This window comes from Myxocyprinus asiaticus, chromosome 24 (genome assembly GCF_019703515.2).
Source record: "Myxocyprinus asiaticus isolate MX2 ecotype Aquarium Trade chromosome 24, UBuf_Myxa_2, whole genome shotgun sequence".
In the NCBI taxonomy this organism is placed as follows: domain Eukaryota; kingdom Metazoa; phylum Chordata; class Actinopteri; order Cypriniformes; family Catostomidae; genus Myxocyprinus; species Myxocyprinus asiaticus.
Genome location: NC_059367.1, coordinates 44,059,304 through 44,080,864, shown reverse-complemented (window position 1 = coordinate 44,080,864; position 21,561 = coordinate 44,059,304). Strand labels below are relative to the sequence as shown.

The 21,561-nt window shown below is 36.4% G+C and overlaps 1 protein-coding gene across 1 annotated transcript in view; it reads right to left on the bottom strand.

The window, feature by feature from the left end:
• plxnd1 (plexin D1) overlaps positions 1-21,561 on the bottom strand; it is a 115,066-nt gene that overhangs the window by 77,822 nt on the left and 15,683 nt on the right. The window contains exons 3-8 of the mRNA XM_051653271.1: positions 16,858-16,989; positions 14,665-14,765; positions 9,510-9,639; positions 5,801-5,978; positions 4,317-4,425; positions 2,391-2,490 (exon numbers count right to left, since the gene is read on the bottom strand). Of these exons, the coding sequence (XP_051509231.1) occupies positions 2,391-2,490; positions 4,317-4,425; positions 5,801-5,978; positions 9,510-9,639; positions 14,665-14,765; positions 16,858-16,989 (750 nt within the window). The remainder of the gene's footprint in view (positions 1-2,390; positions 2,491-4,316; positions 4,426-5,800; positions 5,979-9,509; positions 9,640-14,664; positions 14,766-16,857; positions 16,990-21,561) is intronic.

Sequence of the window (21,561 nt, the reverse complement as noted above, 5' to 3'; positions counted from 1 at the left end):
CATTATGCCACAGATGCAGTAGATTTAGCTTAACTTGTATTGAAACTGGAATATGCCTTTAACAGGTTACTAAGCATAGGGCTGTTCGATTCCAGAAATTTTGGAGTTGATTCCGATTCCTACTCGATTCCAGACTAATTTGTTGATTCTTTTTCGATTCCATTAAAAAAGGGAGGTAAAGTTAATAAACAGCTCATTTTAAAGCATTCTTTGCACTATTTGTGATAGAATGAATGGCATTTACTATTTATAGGTCTATTCTAGTATTAAATTTGGTCCTAGATGCACATCCCAAAGTGCAACGCTTCAATCGGGATACATTTGAGGGAACATTTATCTACATTGAAATTGCCCATCAGTTGATCTTGTTATAAAGAGGTTTATATTCGTATGCAGTTGTCCACTACCTTTTGTACACTAAATAAAAATGTCCAAACATACACTTTAGTTTTATCTAAAAATCCAGGTTTTTGTACTGGTTTATTTCATATAATATTACAATATTTTTCATAATGCGTTTTTAAAATTTTGGTTTTGAATTTGATTTCATAGAATAATTTTAATGTAAAATTTTATAAAAAGAATGAAAAACAAATATGCAAAATGTTTTAAAACATAGGCTTACTGTAAAAATATTGAGAATGAGTAGAGAAGTGTTAGACTCCTGCTTTTATGAGTGCAGTCCATTCATCATTTAAACTTTAATCTACCGATTTATTGATGTGAACTGGGAAGCTAACTCGCTGTCACTTGATCCTCCTCTAACATCGGTGAAGTTGTTACTATACAAAAATTTTCCATCACAAATTTGGCATTTTATTGGATTATTATATTTGATCCAACTTGAGTATAGGTCTGGAAAGCAGCTGTCCGATGTGTTGAAGGGCTTGTGTGAGTGCGTCATACAGATTTAAACAAACGGAGCACATTTTATGGCTGACGAACTGCAAAAGATTCAGAATCAGGCTGATGATCGTTTAGCTGAAGTAATTTTATAATCCTTTTGTGAATTGAATTAGTGCTATTATGGCTTCTGGAATGTGTAGTAGTTCAGTGGTCACGAAAATTAACGTATCAGTCCATTTCCCCGAGCGGAATCGATTCCATCTTTAGAGTCGATTCTTGATTCCCAATGCTTTTTGGATTCTTTATGGAATCGATTCCCAGCACTACTAAGCTAAGCACAATGCTTAAATAAGCATTAAAATACTTTAATATTTTATCAGCACTTTTGCATTGGGTAGCGCTGGCTCAGTGGTTAAGGCTCTGTGTCACTGATCAGAAGGTTGGGGGTTCAAGATGCCACTGTTGGGCCCTTGAGCAAGGCCCTTGACCCTATCTGCTCCAGGGGTGCTGTATCATGGCTGACCCTGCACTCTGACCCCAGCTTGGCTGGGATATGTGGGGAAAAAAAGAATTTCACTGTATATGTGTGATAAATAAATACAATTATTATGTTTATTGTCTGCGCTACACAAATAGAGCTCCTCATGTGATGCAGGCGAGAGACTTCACTCACAATTGATTTCAAAAGAGTTAGCCATTAGCATGTTGCTAAGCTAACAGCACAATACTCTAACAAGCACAAATATACACCGCACACACAAATTTTGAGTAAAATTGAGTACATTTTCAATTAAGTTGAACTATTGTTATCAACACTTTTGCATATCTACTCTTTGCGGTACACAAAGAGTGCTCCTCATGTGAAGCGGATGAAAGAATCAACTCACAGTTGATTTCAAAAGAGTCTGACGTTAACATGTTCCTAAACTAACAATACAATACTTTTGAAGACTACTTTTGCATTAAGTATATTTATAATCAATATGGATAATATTTATAATGTCTCTATTTGCTTCTTCATGAAGTATACATGTAATGCTGCCTTTGATTATATATTATCTAATAAGGCAACATAATGTTGCTACCTACCTATTCATACAGTTTTAACATCAGGGGAGTGCCTATGATGCCTAAAAATCCTGTCTATGTTGTCAGCTCACTATGTTTAGGATAATCTGTATCTTTCTATATTGATTTGTTTGGTCTTGTCTTGGGGTACCCATGGTATGTACAGTACACTGTAAAAAGTGAAATTGTGCAGTTGTTATCTCAATGAGCTATTTCTGACGGATCTGACACTTAAAATCTACTTTTGTTGGTTTAACTTCCCTGAAAATGTGGTCAAGTTTATACTGTCACAGAAAAAATACTATTGACTGAATGAAACCAGTTTATTTAGATGTTCCCACTTGATGCACATTTTTTAAGTTACTTGACAATTTTTTAATTTTTTTTTACAATGAATGGTGAAAAGTGTAGTACAATTAAACTGAAACTGGTTGTTAATTTAAAAGATCTGATTAGTTGACAGAAGGATCGCTCACCTCTAGAAGAACATCTTGGGTATTATTTTTACTGGAAAGACATGAATTGAGACGAGGGTCCCAGTAACAACGCCACGCTGTGCTCAAACAGCTTGTACACCTGGAGGAACACATGGACACACACATTATTCACTGTTATAACTTACTCATGACAGGCCTGCTTACATCCTACATACAGACCAAACACTGCTGAATTACTGTCTTAAAAGGTCAAATGGTGCCACTGGAGGCAAAAAGGATACTTTTACCCACACGCACACACACACACACACACACACACACACACGCACACACAAATGAGTGTCAGTGGAGCCGACAAAATTAGCGAACCATTCATTGCAACACTATCTAAGACAGATAGTGAGGCAGTGCTTATTTAAGATAAGTGTGTAAGACTTGTGTGTAAGTGGGTGTTTGACTCAGTGGGATGCGACAGATGTTGCCGCAGATAGCATCTCTGACAGGGGTGAGTAATATCTGATTGTGAGGGGCTGAAGTGTGTTTTGTGTTTTCTCTCTGGGGGGCCTGAATGTGTGTGTGTGTGTGTGTGTGTGTGTGTGTGTGTGTGTGTGAAAGTAACCAGACGCTTTAAAAGCCCTTATCAGACACAGATTCTTCTCACACTGTTCACTACCATGTCTGTCTCTCTTTCTGTTAAAAACAACACCTACAGTTCAAATCAACTGTAGACTTTCCCAAAACACACACCCACAACATACACTCTTTCTACTTGATTTCACTCACTATTTGCATTTCTCAATATGAAATGACACTGTAAAAAGTGGTAACCTCCATTTGTTTCATTAAGGAGTGTCTACCATTAAAACATTTTTGTTGGTGTAAGCTAATGCATTCAGGATAATTCATTGATAAATAATATTTTCACCAGCTAATTTAGAGGTTACCATGTTATATATAAACTTTGTTTTCACTTCATGTTACAATGCTTTGGCAAAATATGGCAAAGCCTCTTGTAAAGCTTCTTTTTACCATATTGATAAAGCTTCTTGAATCGAAAATTTGAGCAATAGAGACTGTGAGAATAATGTTGGGTTTAGTATTGGGCAGAAAATGTGTGAAATTATTTTAGGACCATTATGATTTCTTCCATTGTGTGAATGCAACGGTCAAACTGTTTTCATTATAAAGCATCTTCACTTTTTACTTTTGAGGTTTTTTGGTAATTCTTTGGTTATTTTCATCAGTGATTTTCACTGTAATAAAATCAGCATAACATAAAGGCAGCAAATATTATCATGATAAATAAATATTTTAGAATTGAAATACCTTTATTATTATTAAGAGAGAGTTGTGTGAGAGCATGCGCTGGTGCTGGTGTTTCAGACGGGTTCAGATACTATATTTACATGAAAGTGATGTAAGAAGATGTGAAGTTATATATTACAGCAGCTCTCATGTGGCTCTGAGCTTATTATCACATTCATCAAATGTGTCAGATTGCACATCTTTAGATGCCCACATGTAAATGAACTCACACAAGCACACCTAATAATAATGCTGTATATCAACACCTTGAAATAGTTCTTTCCATTTAAAATCACTGCTGAATAATGCACAGAATCACATTACACCTGAATAATGCGTACAGTTGTGTTCTGCATGCAGTGCTGCGCATTACGACGAATTTATTTCATTCAATCAACTATTTTACACATTCAAACACATTCAAACATAGCTCATTCCATAAGATTTAGATGTGAAACTGGCCATTTTACAATATATAAACCATGTTTTCATGACATTTTCAGCATATATCATGATACCTGGATATTATTTTTTTTTGGTCATACTGTCACCTACTAACTGTATTAATTCTGTTTTATATGGTAACCGTTGGTATGATTAATGTGTGTGTGTGTGTGTGTATGTGTGTGAGTGTACATCAGTTAGTTTGTATCCACTCACGCAGTTTTGAAGTAAACCTGTCCCGTCCGTTCACACTCATAAATGATGAAGCTTCCAGAAACCACAGCAACGCCATTAACCCTGATCGCCACGGGAACAGTGATGTGATCTAAATAGACACCAATTCAACTCAAATACAATTCGAAACTGAATATGACAAAGAAAGCTCTGGATTGAAACGTTAAAAACAGAATTTAAAAACAAAACTTTCAGTGATTATCTCGGGGCCGACCAACAAAACATTTTCCAAAAGTCATAAAACATGATGAAAACTACCCAGTCTACTTATAATTCTGTATTTCTGGCTGATTCTGGTATGTCGTGCAGTGCACTGACTATAACAGTCTTTGAAATGGTTCATTTAACGTAATAAAATGGATAATTCCAATCCTGGATGCTGATTGTTCACAGCGTTTTGCAACCATTTTCTAGCGGTCACAGAAACACAAACAGTACATATGAAAATAATGTATAAATGTATTAATATGTATATTCATGTTGTTGCATTGTACTTACATTTAAAGTACCTGCATTAAATTAAATCTGTAGTTACCCTGCTAAACTCCTAACCCTAAACTTAACCCAACCATTACCCTAAACCCTAATCCTACCTGTACTCAACCTCAGTAAAACCAAATATGAATCTTGTGAGAATTTTGCAGAACAATATGTAGTTACACAATAAGTACATTGTATTGTATGTATTTTAATGTTAGTACACAGTAGTTAAAGCAGTGGTTCTCAAACCTGTCCTGGAGGCCCCTAAACACTACACATTTTGGATGTCTCCTCAATCAAACACACCTGACTCAATTCATCAGCTCGTTAGTGGAGACTCCAAGACTTAAATTGGGTGTGTCAAAAAAGGGAGATATACAAAATGTGTAGTGCTGGGGGGTCACCAGGACCGGTTTGAGAATCACTGTGTTCAAGTCACCTAATATAAAGTGGGACCGAAATATGTGTGACCCAATTAATGTTCTTAAAAGTAATGACCTGTAACTGTAATCTAATTACAAGAATATAAAATGTAATGTGTTACACTACTTTTGGACTAAAAAAGTAATTCGATTACAGGAAATAATTACTTTGTAATCAGATTACACCCAACACTGATTTGATATAAAACCACCTGTACATCTAGTTACTGTATATATCACTGCACAGCATCCATAGAGACCAACTGTTTCCCTTAATTTACACGTCAGGGACTATATCTTTTAGCAGTAGAATAACACAAAATTAATTTGCTTAATAAAATAATATTTGAAGGAAAATTAGCTCCTTAGCATTTTTAATGTGTAGTAACCATTTTATCAAAGCAATAATACATTCAAGGCTGCGCCTTATATACATATAACAAAATATAATTAAAAAGTTGATTTCTGAAGAAATGATTGGCAATTAAAATCTACAAAGATCTCTAGAATGTCCTGTTGCTAAAACATATGCACGTGTTTGTTGACACTTGTGCTTGTATGTACCTTTGCCTGAAGGGATTGTGGGGTACATGTGAGGCGGGGGCAGAGGGCACGTCTGGATTTGAGTCATGCCATAGTCCAGATGAACAGTGGCATTAGTGGTTATACCAACACCATAATCACACTGCACACTGAGACCCTGCAGATCCGGGACACTTCCATTTATCAGAATACCCACATCCTGATAAACACAGAAAGAGAGAGTGACTTACTTTTTAATGCATTGTCTCATTTACTCATTCTTATTTTATTGCCATATGCATCAGAGTGAATCTCATGAAACCTGTCAAAATCAGGCCTGGGTCATATTTCACCCCAATATATATATATATATATATATATATATATATATATATATATATATATATATATTGCGAAAATGAAGGGATCATTAAGACTTTTGGCACTGTGACATTATTATAATGACTATTAAGCACATTTTCCACATTCTCATTACCGTAATGCATAAGATTCTCATTCACATTAATATAAAGTTGTTTAGATTAAGTATTTATACAGTACATCATGTTAGTACTCTATAGATAATATACATTGTTTTAATGCCTTTAATTATACTGATTTACATTCAAATATTGTATTGGTCATTTGTATTACTGTGATACAGTGCTCAATTGTCATAAAATGTATCTTAAATGAAATGTAATTGACGTGTATGAATGTGAATGAATGAGTTAATGAAAGTGACACAAGACAGTCATGGGTTTCATGTTGCAAACTCTAATTTGCTTATGTGTGTACTGTAAGTGACTGAAGAACACTGAGGTCATGAAATCATCAGCTAGCTCTCATTCCACAGACATTCATCTAGCAAAGCAAATCTGTGCTATCACACGCCACGTTGAGCTCTATTGTAATCAGGATGGTAGACTTCCTGACAGTGGCACCTGCTTCCTGTATCCTGTTTGGGCTGAATGGTCATTTCCTCTGGCCCAGAATAATCATCAACTGGGAGATTCATCTCATTAGCCCAAATATACTCTATACAACAGTTTTGCATGAAAGTGTGCTTGACTATACTGTGCATCTGGATATTTGCCCGATGCTCTTAACCATCATAACTGCTGTCATGATCAATACAAAATGTACATAAACATTGCTTATTAAACAAAATTCTGTACAACATGCCAGACACACAGTTGCTTTATTTGAATATGCATGCCACGACACAAAACTAGAGCATACAGACCTAGTTAAAAGTGCTAGAAATTAGCATACATAAAATGTCCATATTACCTGACAGATGTAATATTCATTTTTTCCATATGCAAATGGATTTTTAACAATAAATGTATGCTTCTGTTAAAGCCATCAGTTAGCATTATTTTAACATATTTATTTTTATTCTGTTCAATAACAAAATTTATGTTGAAAAACTACACCACCCATGATCCTGCAGCGAAAGATCCACGAATCAGAGAATCACTGCAAACAAACCGCAGCCAAAAGAGCTCTGCAGCCATGATACCATGATATATATTTGTAAATATCTGAATATTTTGCAATAATCTTAAAATGTAGTGTTTCTCTACTAATAATCAGAGGCGATTCTAGGATTTCAATCTTAGGGGGGCTCAGCCCCCAATGACACTATAAGATGTGCACATTTAATGCATTTCACTCTGTTGCAAAGATAGTGTTTTGATTTAAACTGTGCTTTTATATCATTTAAGCTCGCCAACTAATATTAATTCAAAATATTGTCATTTTCTATAATAAACACACTTATAAAGTTATAAAAATAATTGAAACGCTTAAAAAAAATTCAAAGAATATTTGTTTTACTCTCCATTTATTAACAAAAATTGTAGAACATGAATCAATAATTAGTTATTTTGTGGAGTGATAAATCTCCAGATGATGTTTCTCTGTATGTCATTAACTTGTGACTCAAGTCTTTTGAATTTGTTCAAAAGAGAAAATCACCCAGAAAAAATATATTTTAATCTCAAGAGACTCGATATGCCTCCTCTCCTTCAGTCGGTCAACAGATCCTGATCCTCACTCATTCATGAATGGAATGAGGCATATTCGTTCAGTGGGTCAAACCAATGATATGCTCCTTCACAGCCCACAATCCAATGCTATTGGTTCATGCTATAGTCAGTCTTTACAGGTTGGACAAGCCACCAAAGTAGTCTTGCGCTTCTAAACACTTCAAAATGTCGTTTAAAAGATTTGTGTGCTGATTGCTAAAGTCATAGAATTTTAGGGGGGTTGACATGAATTTTAGGGTGGCTGAAGCCCTCCTAAATAGGGTCTAGCAATGGCTATGCTTATAATCAACAACTTTAAATCAATTGTTTTTGGAACTTTCAGAATTAATGAGTTAACGCATGCAATTAATTAAAAACGTTTAACTCGTTCATTTTTCTTAATCGTGATTAACGCATTTACCATTAATATGGCATAAACACTTGTGTGAAGGGCGGAACCTTTGTAATGTGTCCACCTGGAGTCATTACACTGACGCACATTTCACTAACAGACACAGTGCTTGAGCCCTTCTACCAAGATGAACCTATAAGCTTAGCATAAAAGAGCATAACGCGATGGTCCCATAGACATTCTATGGGCGGTACTGTTGTAATACTCTCCTATGATAGAGCCGCGGAGGTTGTTATCTCAGTAAATAAAATAATCTCTGACAGTTCTTCCCTGTCAGTGATAAAATTATGGAGAAAGGAGCTCTTAGCGCTATATGATGTACAAAACATGCCCAGATGGGACTTGTAAGGCGCATTTTAATTACCACATGAGCAAGTCAAGTCTTAACTATCACCAGAATGCAGAATAAGATGTTTTTGTCTGGGTTCAAAACTTGACGCTGGCGTTGACACTCTGATGCGAATCATGACTGCAGCTTCACAATTGCTATAGCAAAGCGGATAGCCACAGTCTACCGGCAGATTAATATTGTGGAGGATAAGAGTTTAAGAGATTTAATGCCTATTGCAATGAATATGCAACCTATGGGGGACTAGTTCTTTTAATTAGTCAAACTCCCACTTAGACTTTTGGAAACATTTAATGTTACTTTAATTGGTGCTATTTTAGTTCATTTCTATCTTTATATTGTGGAAGGCTTTGTTTGGAAAATGTTAATAAAGCATTATATTGTTACATATTGTTTTTTTTTTTTTCTTTCCTAAGATGGAAATAAATGCATTTTGAAGATGTTAAGTACACAGTCTTGTATCTTTGTCTTTTTTTATTTTCAAATATTTTTGGTTTCAAATCAAAGTTTGTAATGTTTTGATTTACCTCGGAACTGGTCGGTTTGGTTCATGGCTTACAACTCTTTTAAGAAGGATTTGATGAAAGCCCTATGGAAAAAATGAATGATAAAAATACCAATACAGCTGAAAAAGTGGATGCGCACTGTTGCACTCTATAGGTGAGAAATCACACCTGTCTCAGTGACAGACCTACACTCTAAAAACAGTAAACAAGCTTTTTTAGCCAAAGAGAAAACTATCCAATCAGAAACGGTCTCAATCATTGTGCTAAATGGCTGACATCATTTACAGCACTTTGAAGTTGAATTGTTTGAATGATAGTTTTGTGCTGAAATGTCCTGCAGTGGTGCAACTGTTTATGTAATTGGCCACTCAGTGTTGTTGAAAGACTTGTTTCAGACATTTATCATGTACAGGTGATATGTGTGTGTGTGTGTGTGTGTGTCTGTTAGTACCGTGATGTTGGCAAAGCGGCTGATGTCAGAGGGGGTGATGGTCATTGAAGGACACTGATGTGCACCGTCACCTATGCTGATCCATGAGCGTGACAGAAATCTGCTGGAGCAATCCTGCTCAACTGAACACCTGCATATCAAAACACACATCACACCAGCTGAACATATGCACACACCCCAGAGCAACACACATGTTGGTATCACAATAATTGCGCGGCCTTCTCACAGACAGTGGTTCATTACACGTATAGCGCCACTGCGTGGCGCAAAAAGTGAGTTAAATGATCTCCCAAACAGATGAGGTTTTTATGGTAAATGCTCTATTGAGTTTTAAATCAACAAAAACTACCTCCCTGCCCTAAATCTTAAACCTAAACCTGACAGATAGTGTCAGAAAAACAAATGTGAGATGAAAAACACAACCACAACATTTTGTGGTGCTTCTAGACACTTTTGGCTCATGTGTTATCGTGCAGTGCAACGCTCTATCAGCTGAGCTACCGCATAATTTGATCACTCTCGAACAAGCTTGTAAATGTAGTTGGTTATGTAATGCAAACACCATGCACTACAATAAACATTTCACTCGTGATTTGTGTGAAAGTCAATAAAAGTCACTGTTGTAGCACCACTAGTGTTCATTTAAATCATTTTGCATAAATGTAGGTATAGTAATGTAATTTTATATTAGCACCCCCCCCCCCCCCCCCCCCCCACACACACACAAACACACAAACACACACACATGTTGGTGCGGCTATCCTTATGAGGACTCTCCATAGACACAATGATTTTTATACTGCATGAACAATAGATTCTATCCCCTAACCCTAACCCTACCCCTAAATCTAACCCTCACAAAAAATGTTCTGCATTTTTACATTTTCAATAAAACATTGTTTAGTATGTTTTTTAAGCAATTTGAATTATGGGGACACTAGAAATGTCCTCATAAACCACATTTATAGCACAATACCCTTGTAATTACCAGTTTGTTACCTAAAAAAAAGTCCTCGTAAACCACTTAAACCTGCCTACACACACACACACACTCACACACACACACACACACACACACACATTCACACACAGACACACTCACACACACTCACACACACACACATACACACACACACACACACACACACTTAGTCAAGTGGCAAATTTGAAACTATTTATAATTTAGCAAAGAGAAACACTTGTGTCGTGTCTTCATTGGGAGTAATATCATGCTTGTATTCAATTCAAGGAATAACTTAGACATGAAGGGTTGAATGTTGGTAAGGGGTCAAATGTCATACTGTTAAGTGTGTGAGTGATAGAGTCACAGAATGGGCAATTCATTATAAATAAAATGTAAAGTCTATTGATTAAGACAATGAGAAATATAGTAGTTTTGAATATTTCTAAGTGTGTGTGTCTTTAAAAGTTACACACAAACTTTGTCAAAAGCTGTGTATTTGTTTATTGCATGTGTGTGTGTGTGTGTGTGTGTGTGTGTGTGTGTGTCCAGACTTTTAAAGTTGTTCAGAGAATAGCCAGAACCACGAGGTCATTATGCCAAGAATAGAGCAGAATGTGACATCACTGAAAAATCCCCTGCAAACACACACACAACACACATACAACACAAACATGCAAGCACGCACACTCTCACACAGAGCTTAAAAACTTGTATTGAAACTTATATTGAAATTGTAATATTTGACCATAATATTTAATAATGTTGACCATCAAGTTCATAAGCAGAATCGGAATGGTCCTACTTCCCACTACTGAAGTCAGAATTATGACTATGTTGCGCTCAAGAGTTTTTTTGTCGGACAGAATAGGATACATGGCGTCAGGTTCATTCTTGAGAATATTTTTGAGGAACTCTTATTTTGACACTGTAATACATGCTAGTCAGCTTGCTGAAGATAAGGCAATTTTACTATACTTTTAATATACTATAATATAATTAATATAATATACTATTTAATATACTATTTTTCCATATAAAAAAAAAACAAAAAAACAAATGCACAGTATGCATCAAACGGTTACTAATATCTGCAAACGTGTATTACTGAAACAAGATAGCTGTATTTAAAATTGAATAAAACCATCATTCATTACATGAAACCAGACTCTTCTCTGCCATGTTGAAAGATTAAGTTTCCTTCCAACTTGAGATTCCCAGTCGCATTTAAAACATGAGGAGGGCGTTTATGTGCAACTCCCAAATAGGAAACACATATTTACGATAATTTCGATAGCATGTGAAGGCAGCATTAGTGTTGAAGGATTTAGTGACATTTTGGTGGGACAGAAATTGTGTAACCCTAAAATTAAGTCATTTCATTGATACATAAATGTAAAAGGTATGTATGTGTATAGATCATAAATGAACATATAAAATTAAATATAAAAAGTCTAATTTTGTAATATATTTCTAACCCTCAAACCACAAAAAAAAAAAAAAAAAAAAAAAAAAAAAACCTCCCCATGGCAAAAGTTTAAAAGTAGCCCAAAACCCCCTCCATACCCCTGTAAGCCATTAACATATTGAACTACAATGATTCAAGATTTACATATGAAGTTTTGGCAAAAGCTTGGACATTGCACTACAGCCTATAAAAAAAAAAATGTCTCTGTTTAACAGTGAATCAATTCTGCTAGAAATACTGCCCAATACTCGGGTACACGATGAGTTCACTCAGGGGCAGAGCACCCATTATAACCCCCCCCCCCCCCCCCAACACACACACACACATACACATGACATGGTCTGAAAAGCTTCTCAGTGCAGTTTGACATTTCCCTCTGAAAGAGTCACTATCATGAGAACAACATCATGAGATCGGCAGTTTCAGTAAAACAAAACGGATTAACATAGAAAACACAGCGTAGAGTTTCCACACTTCTTCAGTTGTGCCTTTCACCCAGTGACTTTTCCTATAAATTCCACACATTCAGGAAAACACTTGGACTACTGTGAAATCTCTTTCAAACAGACATTTTGTCAAACCACTCACTTAAAAGTGTCATTGACAATCAGATCATTTTGATTTGTAATACACTGGCTTTTGCTAATTCTAATGACCTTTCTATTAGAGTTTGAACTAATTCGAGTCCTCTTTCTGAGAAGCAAATTCAGACTCCTTTAAATGGACCAAGTGAAAAAGAACCTGTTTCTCTTTACATTCACACTGTTCCTGCCTGTTAGAAGTGGACTCAGATCTCTTTCTGCTCCACTTTAGATGAACTCAGTCCACTTTCATTGGATTCTGGAACCTTCTGCACTTGAATATTATATTTTTATAATAACATCTCATAGTTATAAACAAATATAATCATTAGGTTTATTGAATATCACAATGTTATTATTAGGGCTGTTGATTTTCAGTCAGTGTGATTTATTATATAAAAATAACAAATATTTTATTGGATTGTAATAGGGAATTTTCCTTGCGTGCAGTATGCATGAGGCAAATTTGGTCATCAGTACAGTACATCAGACCTGCTATTGACTACTAAAGAGTATCACAAAGCAGTCGTAGTGCACATGCGTCGAACGTGTCTGTTTGCACGGTCAAAAGAGTATACTTTGAAAGGCTGAGCGCTCAAGAATGGCACACGGAAAAACAAAGTACCCGAGCCTTTAGTGACAGCAGACAGCACAAGGTGAGGATGCTTTTTTGCATTCAAACACAGCTGGACGGAGCACAACTCCGAACTAAGGGGTCTTGAGATGTGTGTTTTCTAATATTTCAAACTATATTAATAGAAATTGAAAAGAGAGACATATTTTTATTTTATTATATATATATCAAATAAAATTAAAATATGTTTCTCTTTTTGGTCAGCTTTAGTTTTGGTCAATTTTAAATTTACACTGTTGTTTTTGGAACTCAAATATTTTACATTATATATTTTTATATAAAAAATAGAATTGTTTTTATATTATATTATTTTGACGAGGAGGAGGGCGGGGTCAGGCCTTGACTACGCACGCCCGGCCCCCAATCGGGCTAATCAGCCGAGGAGAGGGATAAGTGCAGCAGGATGCGGCAGTTCGGGAGAGAGGGAGCCACATGCAGCTGCCGTGTGTGCGTTTGTGTTCTGCGTCTTTTTCTTTAAGTTTTCATTAAACCATTATTTTGTCGGTTCAGCCGGCTCCCGCCTCATCCTCTCCCATGAAGCTAGTAACCTTGTTAAATTATATTATGCAATAGTAAAATATTTCTGTTCTAATTTGCATATATGAACCCATTATGACCAGGAAAATGTGCCATTACACTATCGTTTATAGTGAAGCCAGAGCTCTTTGCGTTCAAAGTTTATATTTGTTTGTTTATATTTCCGCAGGAGTTTAGTACGAGCCTCTGCTGACGGTGTGCCCATCAGAGCAACTGAGAAGCACTTCAGACACTTTTCTGGACAGGAGCTGCTCTGGTTGATGCCCGCAGTGCAGCTCAATGACACTCGGAGTTCAGCTAAATGACACACAAATGTGCTGTTGATGGCGTTTATATATTTGCTTAAAATTCCCTTATTTGGGCATTAAAATGTGTTTTGAATTTGAAGTGCACAATAATCGCGGTTATCTCAATTAACAGCGGTTAGATAAAATAACTGCGATCAGACGATTATTTAATAATCGCAACAGGCCTACTCATTATATATTGAATTATTTATATTTGGGGGCCTTTCACGGCAAATATTGATACATGCGATTAATTCTATTAAATTTCATTATTTGGTTTGGTTATATTTTTTATATTGATTGACAGCCCTAATTATTATAAAACAGTAATATATTTCTATCTAGATTTTTTCCGGAGTAACAACAACTTGAAAACTGTTAGAAAAACTGGCTTTAGAAGTCATTGTGTTTTATTTCCATACCATTAAACATAAGCCTTTCACTGCGAACTCCCAAAAACATGCTTCACATTTAGCTGCTCCGATGGCAGGAAATTCCTTTTTATCGAATTTATGTATAGGTTAGGGGGCATGGTTGAATATTTAATTTTTATTGCATAATCAACATTTTTTCATATATATATTTTTATAGTGTAGCTACTAATTTAAATTGTTAAATTGACAGCACTAGTCAAAACCCACATATATATATCTGATCATGAGCTGGATGTAAAGTGAGATGTTTTACCTTCTCTCCAGTGTACACCAGCCGCAGTGGGCATCACTGGCACTCAGACATTCACTGCAGGAGCTGTACTGCGCACAACCCGCCACCTTCACCCGCAACAGCTGCACAATCAGAAACACAACGTTACACACAAATACACGTGCACTTTAAATTAGGTGTCTTTAACTACTATGTACTTACATTTAAAATTAAACATTTGATACAATGTACTTGTTGTGTACATATGTGTTGTTAAATTATTACTTACCCCTAACCCTATTCGTATCCAAACCTCGGTAGCAACAAATGCAAATCTCACGAGAGTTTGACAGTAAAACACATGCAGTATGTACACAATAATTACACTGTATCAAATACTTTTTAATGTAAGTACATAGTTAAATGAATACTTCATTTAATCACCCTCATGTCGTTCCAATCCCATATGACTTAATTTCACGAATGCTCAGTTAGCTGAATTCAGTACATGTATACCAAGTCTTCTGTTGGTATACAATCACTCTGCATGGTGAACAGACCATTATTAAGTCATTATTCACTCTCAAATAAAATAAAAATGATTGATTTGAGTCCATAAACAGCGCTGAAATCTGATATGGCGGCTACTCCATAACATCACACGTTGTTGATTCTTATGCATCTCGTGACGTTGGATTTAGCGCTGTACATGGACTTTTTTAATGATTTGATTTAAGAGTAAATAACAACTTTAATTACTGTCTGTTCATCATATAAAGTAATTGGATGCCTTCAGAAGACATGGAATATGATGCTTGAATTACTTTTGTGTTTTAAAATGTTAAAGTGGGTCACTATGTACTGTCATTGTACTGAATTCAGCCAGCAGGACATTCACAAACATTTCCATTTGTGTTCCAAAGGGGAATGAAAACTGATGGGTTTGGAACGACATGAGGGTGAGTAAATGATGGGTGAACTATTCCTTTAAATACACCTACTATAAAGTGGGAAAAATACACACACATGTTCACATGTGAGGTGGAGAGATGTGAGCAAACACTTGCATGTTCTCATGTGTATCAGACTAACAAACTGCCGTCATACAGTCATATGTTCAGTTTCACACCCTCCATCAATGTTCTCACCCATATGATTATTCACACAACACAGTCTTTTCACCTCACGCGCCAAATGCACCCAAAAAAAGACTTGATGTCTGAGAGCGAGTGTGTGTGTGTGTGTGTGTGTGATGAATATAGAGTGCACATGCTGTTCGAACATTAATTTATCTGATTATACAGCCCTGTTTAATAAATATATACAGCACACTACCAGTCAAAGGTTTGGACACACTTAACTGAATTTATGTTTCTCATGATCTAAAAAAAAAAAAAAATCTTTGGATCTAAAGGCTTATACTTAACTGCTTGGAGTTAGTTTTGTAGACAAATATAAATTGTGCCCACTTATGAATTTCTTTACAAAATGTGTTAAATCTAATCAAAGGTATGTATGTATGTATGTGCTACATCATGTGTGTAAAACAGGACTTAATTGACTGGGGCTAAACGGTAAACCGAGAATCTATAAAAGAACTTAGCCAAGTAGAATTAAATGGGAATACTAAATGTAGGAACGAGAACCTGTAAAACAGGACTTAATTGACTGGGGCTAAACGGTAAACCGAGAATCTATTATAGAACTTAGCCAAGTAGAATTAAATGGGAATACTAAATGTAGGAACGAGAACCTGTAAAACAGGACTTAATTGACTGGGGCTAAACGGTAAACTGAGAATCTATTATAGAACTTAGCCAAATAAGACTAAACGGATAAAGCCGAGAACCTATAAGGACTTAGTCTAAAACGTACTAATATCTGAAACTGATGAATTTTTAGTTAAGGACCTGTGTCTGACCAGCACAGGACCCAAATAACATTGAAGTAACAAATGCAGTCTAGAAGAGAGAATTACTAAAATTCAGAGCATAGATACATCAACGAGGTTTTTCATAATTGGAGTCAGATGAAATAAAGAAAATAATTAATGATAAGATTAATAAAACATGGAACTCAAATCAAATAATCAAAATATTATTTAATGTCGCGCACGATAAGACAGAACACGCAGGAGACCTTCAGCCACGCCATTGGATACCGTCCTTGGGCCAGTGGGTGACTTCCCCCTTACAATGTGTATGAAAGTGATTTTGTAAGTAGGGTTTAACTCACGTGATGTTTCGTCATGAGGTACAGGTAGTTCTTGTCGCTGGGGTCAAAGGTCATGATGTGGTGCACTGGTTCATTAGCAGGCAGTTTCAGTGACCACATGTTTGCCACAGAGAGGTTACTCAATAGAGACAGCTGTAGAACAAACACACTTTCTGTTCAGAATAACATACTTCTATATGTAAACTGTGCACATTATGAATTTATGAATTTTTCACGTTTACACTTTTGTTTTTATTTTGATTTTTTTAGTTTGTATGGAATACCCAGATGAATTACAACATTTGGCAAAATGTGCAGTAAACAACAGAGCACACTGTGCTGAAACTGTATCCTACAGTCAATGTCAGTATACATTTTTTTTTTTCTTAGTCTTAATTTTTGTCTTTTGACAAATGTCAATTAAATTTAGTCAAAATTTCATCATGCAACATTCATTCATTTTACTCTGAATAAAATGACACATATTTAGTCTACAAAAATAAAACATTTTAGTTGAGGATGATGTGAAAAATGACAAAAAAAAAAAAAATTGTAACAGACCAAACTTTAAGCAGATATTCTGAGAAATGTATAAACTTCTTATAATTATTTAAACATTTATCTAACATATTCAATTTGAATATATTTTAAATATGTAAGATTAAACAACATGAAAAACCTGAGCTCCTGATATATATAATGAGCACATATCATGAGTATCCTGTAGTATTAGCTACTTTTACAAGTTACTCTATTGTGAATTCCTCACGTTTAGGATACTGCGTTACATAAAACATGTTTCTAAGAAAACAGTGCATTCACAATGAAAGTTATGCATTCTGACTTGCATGTAACTTAGTTCACCTGTTCACTGGCTTCATTGTTTGGAATATTTATAATTTCTTTATAGATTTTCTTTCTTTATATAAAAACAATATTAGTGCATTGTTAATATCTTGTAGTTTTCTTTTTCTCGTTATATTTTCATCAACAGTATGTTTTAATTAAATCTGTTTATCGTCATGATGTTTGTCCTGTCTTCATATTTGTCAACAAATTTCATCAACAAACATTTTCGTCAGTAATTTCATTGATGACATTAACACTGCCCACAATGCAGTGTTTCTGACTTGACCTTCCATTTCCAGTGTGTTGAACAGGGGTGTCGCTAGGTCAAAACATTCAGGTCTCAAGCCCGAATGATTTTGGTCCAGTCCTGAATGTTTTTGTTCGGAATTGCAGGTGTTTGAGTGGAACTGAAGTGGGAGTTAAGCAAACTTAATGATACTCATCTACTGTTTGGCGCTTTATACACGCTAAATATGCTTCCTCATTTAAAACACACATGATTCAAGCCTGGTTTTTGCGCAAGTTTTGCGCTAGCCATCACAAAACCACTCGCGTGAAGCTGCAGTAATACTTTCGCCTGGCCCCGCAGCCCATCTTGCGTGCTGTTCTTGACAGCCCGAGGCATTTAATTGATGCGCACCACAGTTGCACTCTTCTCAAACAGACGAAAACCAGGCTTAATGTGCTCTGCTCTATCCTACTGTTTCTCTGGAATGCAAACGTCTCAGAATTGTCTAGTTGAAAACGCTATGGAGAAAATCAAACATCTCAAACGTCTAAACAGCACTGACATGGTCAAGACTAAAGAGTAACCTAACAGTAATAAGGAGCCATCCATGGTCTTACCTATGTTTATTATGGTATTGCACTGTAAATATAAGGGAAAGTAAAAGGGCTTTAAAGTCTGGACCTCAAAGATGTATAGAAAAATTATGGACAGAGTCTTCCTCCTGTGTAATGTTCTGTATGAATGATGTTTAATAAATAAACTGGCCTTGTTTGACTTCAAATATTCCTATTGAAATATTATAGCCTAATGAAAGGAAAACAATATCTGTCATGGAGTAGGAAAAAACATTAACAGTTCCACACTCAGTAAATTGATTTGCTTATTGGTACTGTCAGAAAATTATTCTAGTCTCATAACTAATCTCATAGAAATAAGATGTTATGTAAATTTAGTTTGATTTCATATGGCACCTTAAAGTAAAAAAAAATAACAATTTTAAATCTCTGTCAAATTTAAAATGTTACAGATGCTTGGATAATGGAAAATAAATCAGAGTACTAAAATACTTCAGATACCTTAGAGTATGATTAAAAAAATATAGTTTAAATCAAAATACCATGGTATTACCATCACTTTAGCATGTACTGTCACAGCAAGGTACTTTTTTTTTTAAAGGCCATTGTGAGAAACTTCAGTTAGTGAGGTCATATAAATACTTTTAAGTCTGGAGATACATTGTATCCTATACTTCCATTCAAGGTACACAAGAAAATGTAGAAATGCTGCTCCCAATCTCATTAAAATCAAATGTTTTGGTGATGTTCTTTTAAAAAAGTTATCATGGGGGAGCATGCCCCCGGACCCCCCTACAAAACAAGGGAACACTGTTTTACTTTATTGGTGAATTATTAAAGGCTAGAAGACCAGAAACACCCATACTATGTAGAAAACAGTATGTAATATACATTGTTTTTTTATATGCATTCATAGCTTATGGTTGGATACTAGCCCCTGTTGTTTTCAAATTTTAGAGACACCCCTGGTGTTGAATAAACCAGAAGTAATATCAGCCACAATTATTTTTTCTTGAAATAATTATTTGATCAGACTGCCAAGAGTTTATACATTTTTACACAAGATGGACCTCAAAACAAAGGTTCAGCAGGAGAATGTCAAGTTATTTCTGAGATGATAACTGATGCCACTTGCTGAATTAAACCTGAAACATGATGAGGTCACTTGCTACAATGCTAAAAATTTATACTACTGTTTATCATTGAATACTGCAAGCTGTTTCACATACTATTTTTTATATACTGTATCTGCAGCATACTAGTATTCAGTTCAGAATATAGACTCAGAGAAAACATACTTCTGAAGAATATGAAGTTATGAACCTCTGGTGGGGATATTTTTAGATCAGGGACATTTTTTTGTTTGACTGACTGACTGTAAACGTTCTTGACGACTCCTAGTTTTGAATGAGATGACAGTAGATGAGAGGAAGTGGATTATAATGATATGATATCATAATGTGCTATAATGATCATCCTAAGAATGTTGAGAAAAGAGCATGTGAACAGTGGGGTGGTGAAAAACATCTGACACCCCAAAATGAACCTGCAGCGATGAGGTGCTAATTACTGATGTAGGCAATCTCACAAAGACACAGACACAACAGCTCTCAAACACACACTGTCTAGAACACTGTCAGTGCACATGTGTGGCTAAATGTCACAGAGTGAGAGCGAGACAAAGAGACCCATGAGCAGAGGAAGAGTTCAAAGGATTTATTAACAATAAATAGCAACTTAAACTGTGCTGGTGAAGAATGGAGAACCCGGCACCAGCTGCAGTAGCAGCGGGAGAAGCTCGTGGATGTGTGCGCACCATGGCCGTGCAGTGGGGTCCGTGAGGACTCCGTTGAAGCGTAGTGAGGTGCAGAGAACAAGCACGCATACCAGTCCTTATGAGGGCATCTCTGGCGGCTTTCCAGGTGCGCCGGCACCTCTGAATGAATGCGTGGGCGGATGGAACCTGAACGTCGGGCTCTTGTGTGGGGAATGAATTTGGAAGACGTAGTTTATGACTGCCACCACTGTCTCCCTCGCTGTGGGTAATTTGGGGGGGGGGGGATGGTTAGGGTCAGTTACAAAATCTATGGCTTTGTGTGGAATAGAAGGGACAGACAGCAGTTGGAGGAGCACGGCCAGGGGGTTATAGGTCTTATTTGTAGCGCAAACGGGGCAAGTGGCTACAAACTGCCGTAAGTCCTGTGCAAGCGATGGCCACCAGAATTGCTGTCTACAAAAAGCCGATTCTCTAGCAGTCGCTGAAGCACCTGCCTGACGTGCTGAACATGGTCTTGGATATTCTGGGAGAAGATCAGAATATCATCAAGATAAACAAACACAAAACGATCAACCATGTCTCTGAGCACGTCCTTTACAAGCCCCTGGAAGATGGCAGGGGCGTTGACCAATCAGAAAGGCATGAGCAAATATTCAAAGTGCCCCCTATGGGTGTTAAAATCCATCTTCCACTCACCCCCCTTCCTGATCCGAATAAGGTGATAAGCATTGCTTAGGTAAAGTCAAGTCATTTTTATTTGTATAGCGCTTTTCACAACACACATCGTTTCAAAGCATCTTTACAGGAAATCATGCATTAGCAAAAAGTGAAGTGCCAGGAGGTAATTCAATTGCACAGTCGTATGGGTGGAAGGGTCGTGGCACAGGACCGGCTGAACACCGCCTTCAAGTCATGGTATATCAACGGTACTCCGGATAAATCATCCTGCAACAAAACACAAGACTGGACAGGGAGACAGCAGTGCAACAAACAGTAAGGACTCCAAGCAAGGATAGTTTTGGTTGACCAGTCTATGTGTGGGTTGTTCGTTACCAACCAAGGATGCCGCAACACTACCGTGCTGATAGAGATTGGATTAGGTAAAAGGACAACTGCTCTGTATGATTTCCAGAGACAAAGGTGACAGGCTTGGTGGACTGGGTGATGACGGACAGGGGCGTGCCACTGAGGGTGTGGGTGGTGATATGTTCATCCAACTGGACCATAGGAACCCACCATTCAGAAGCCAGGTCGATGTCCATAAAGTTCCCTTCGGCTCCAGAATCCAACAGGGC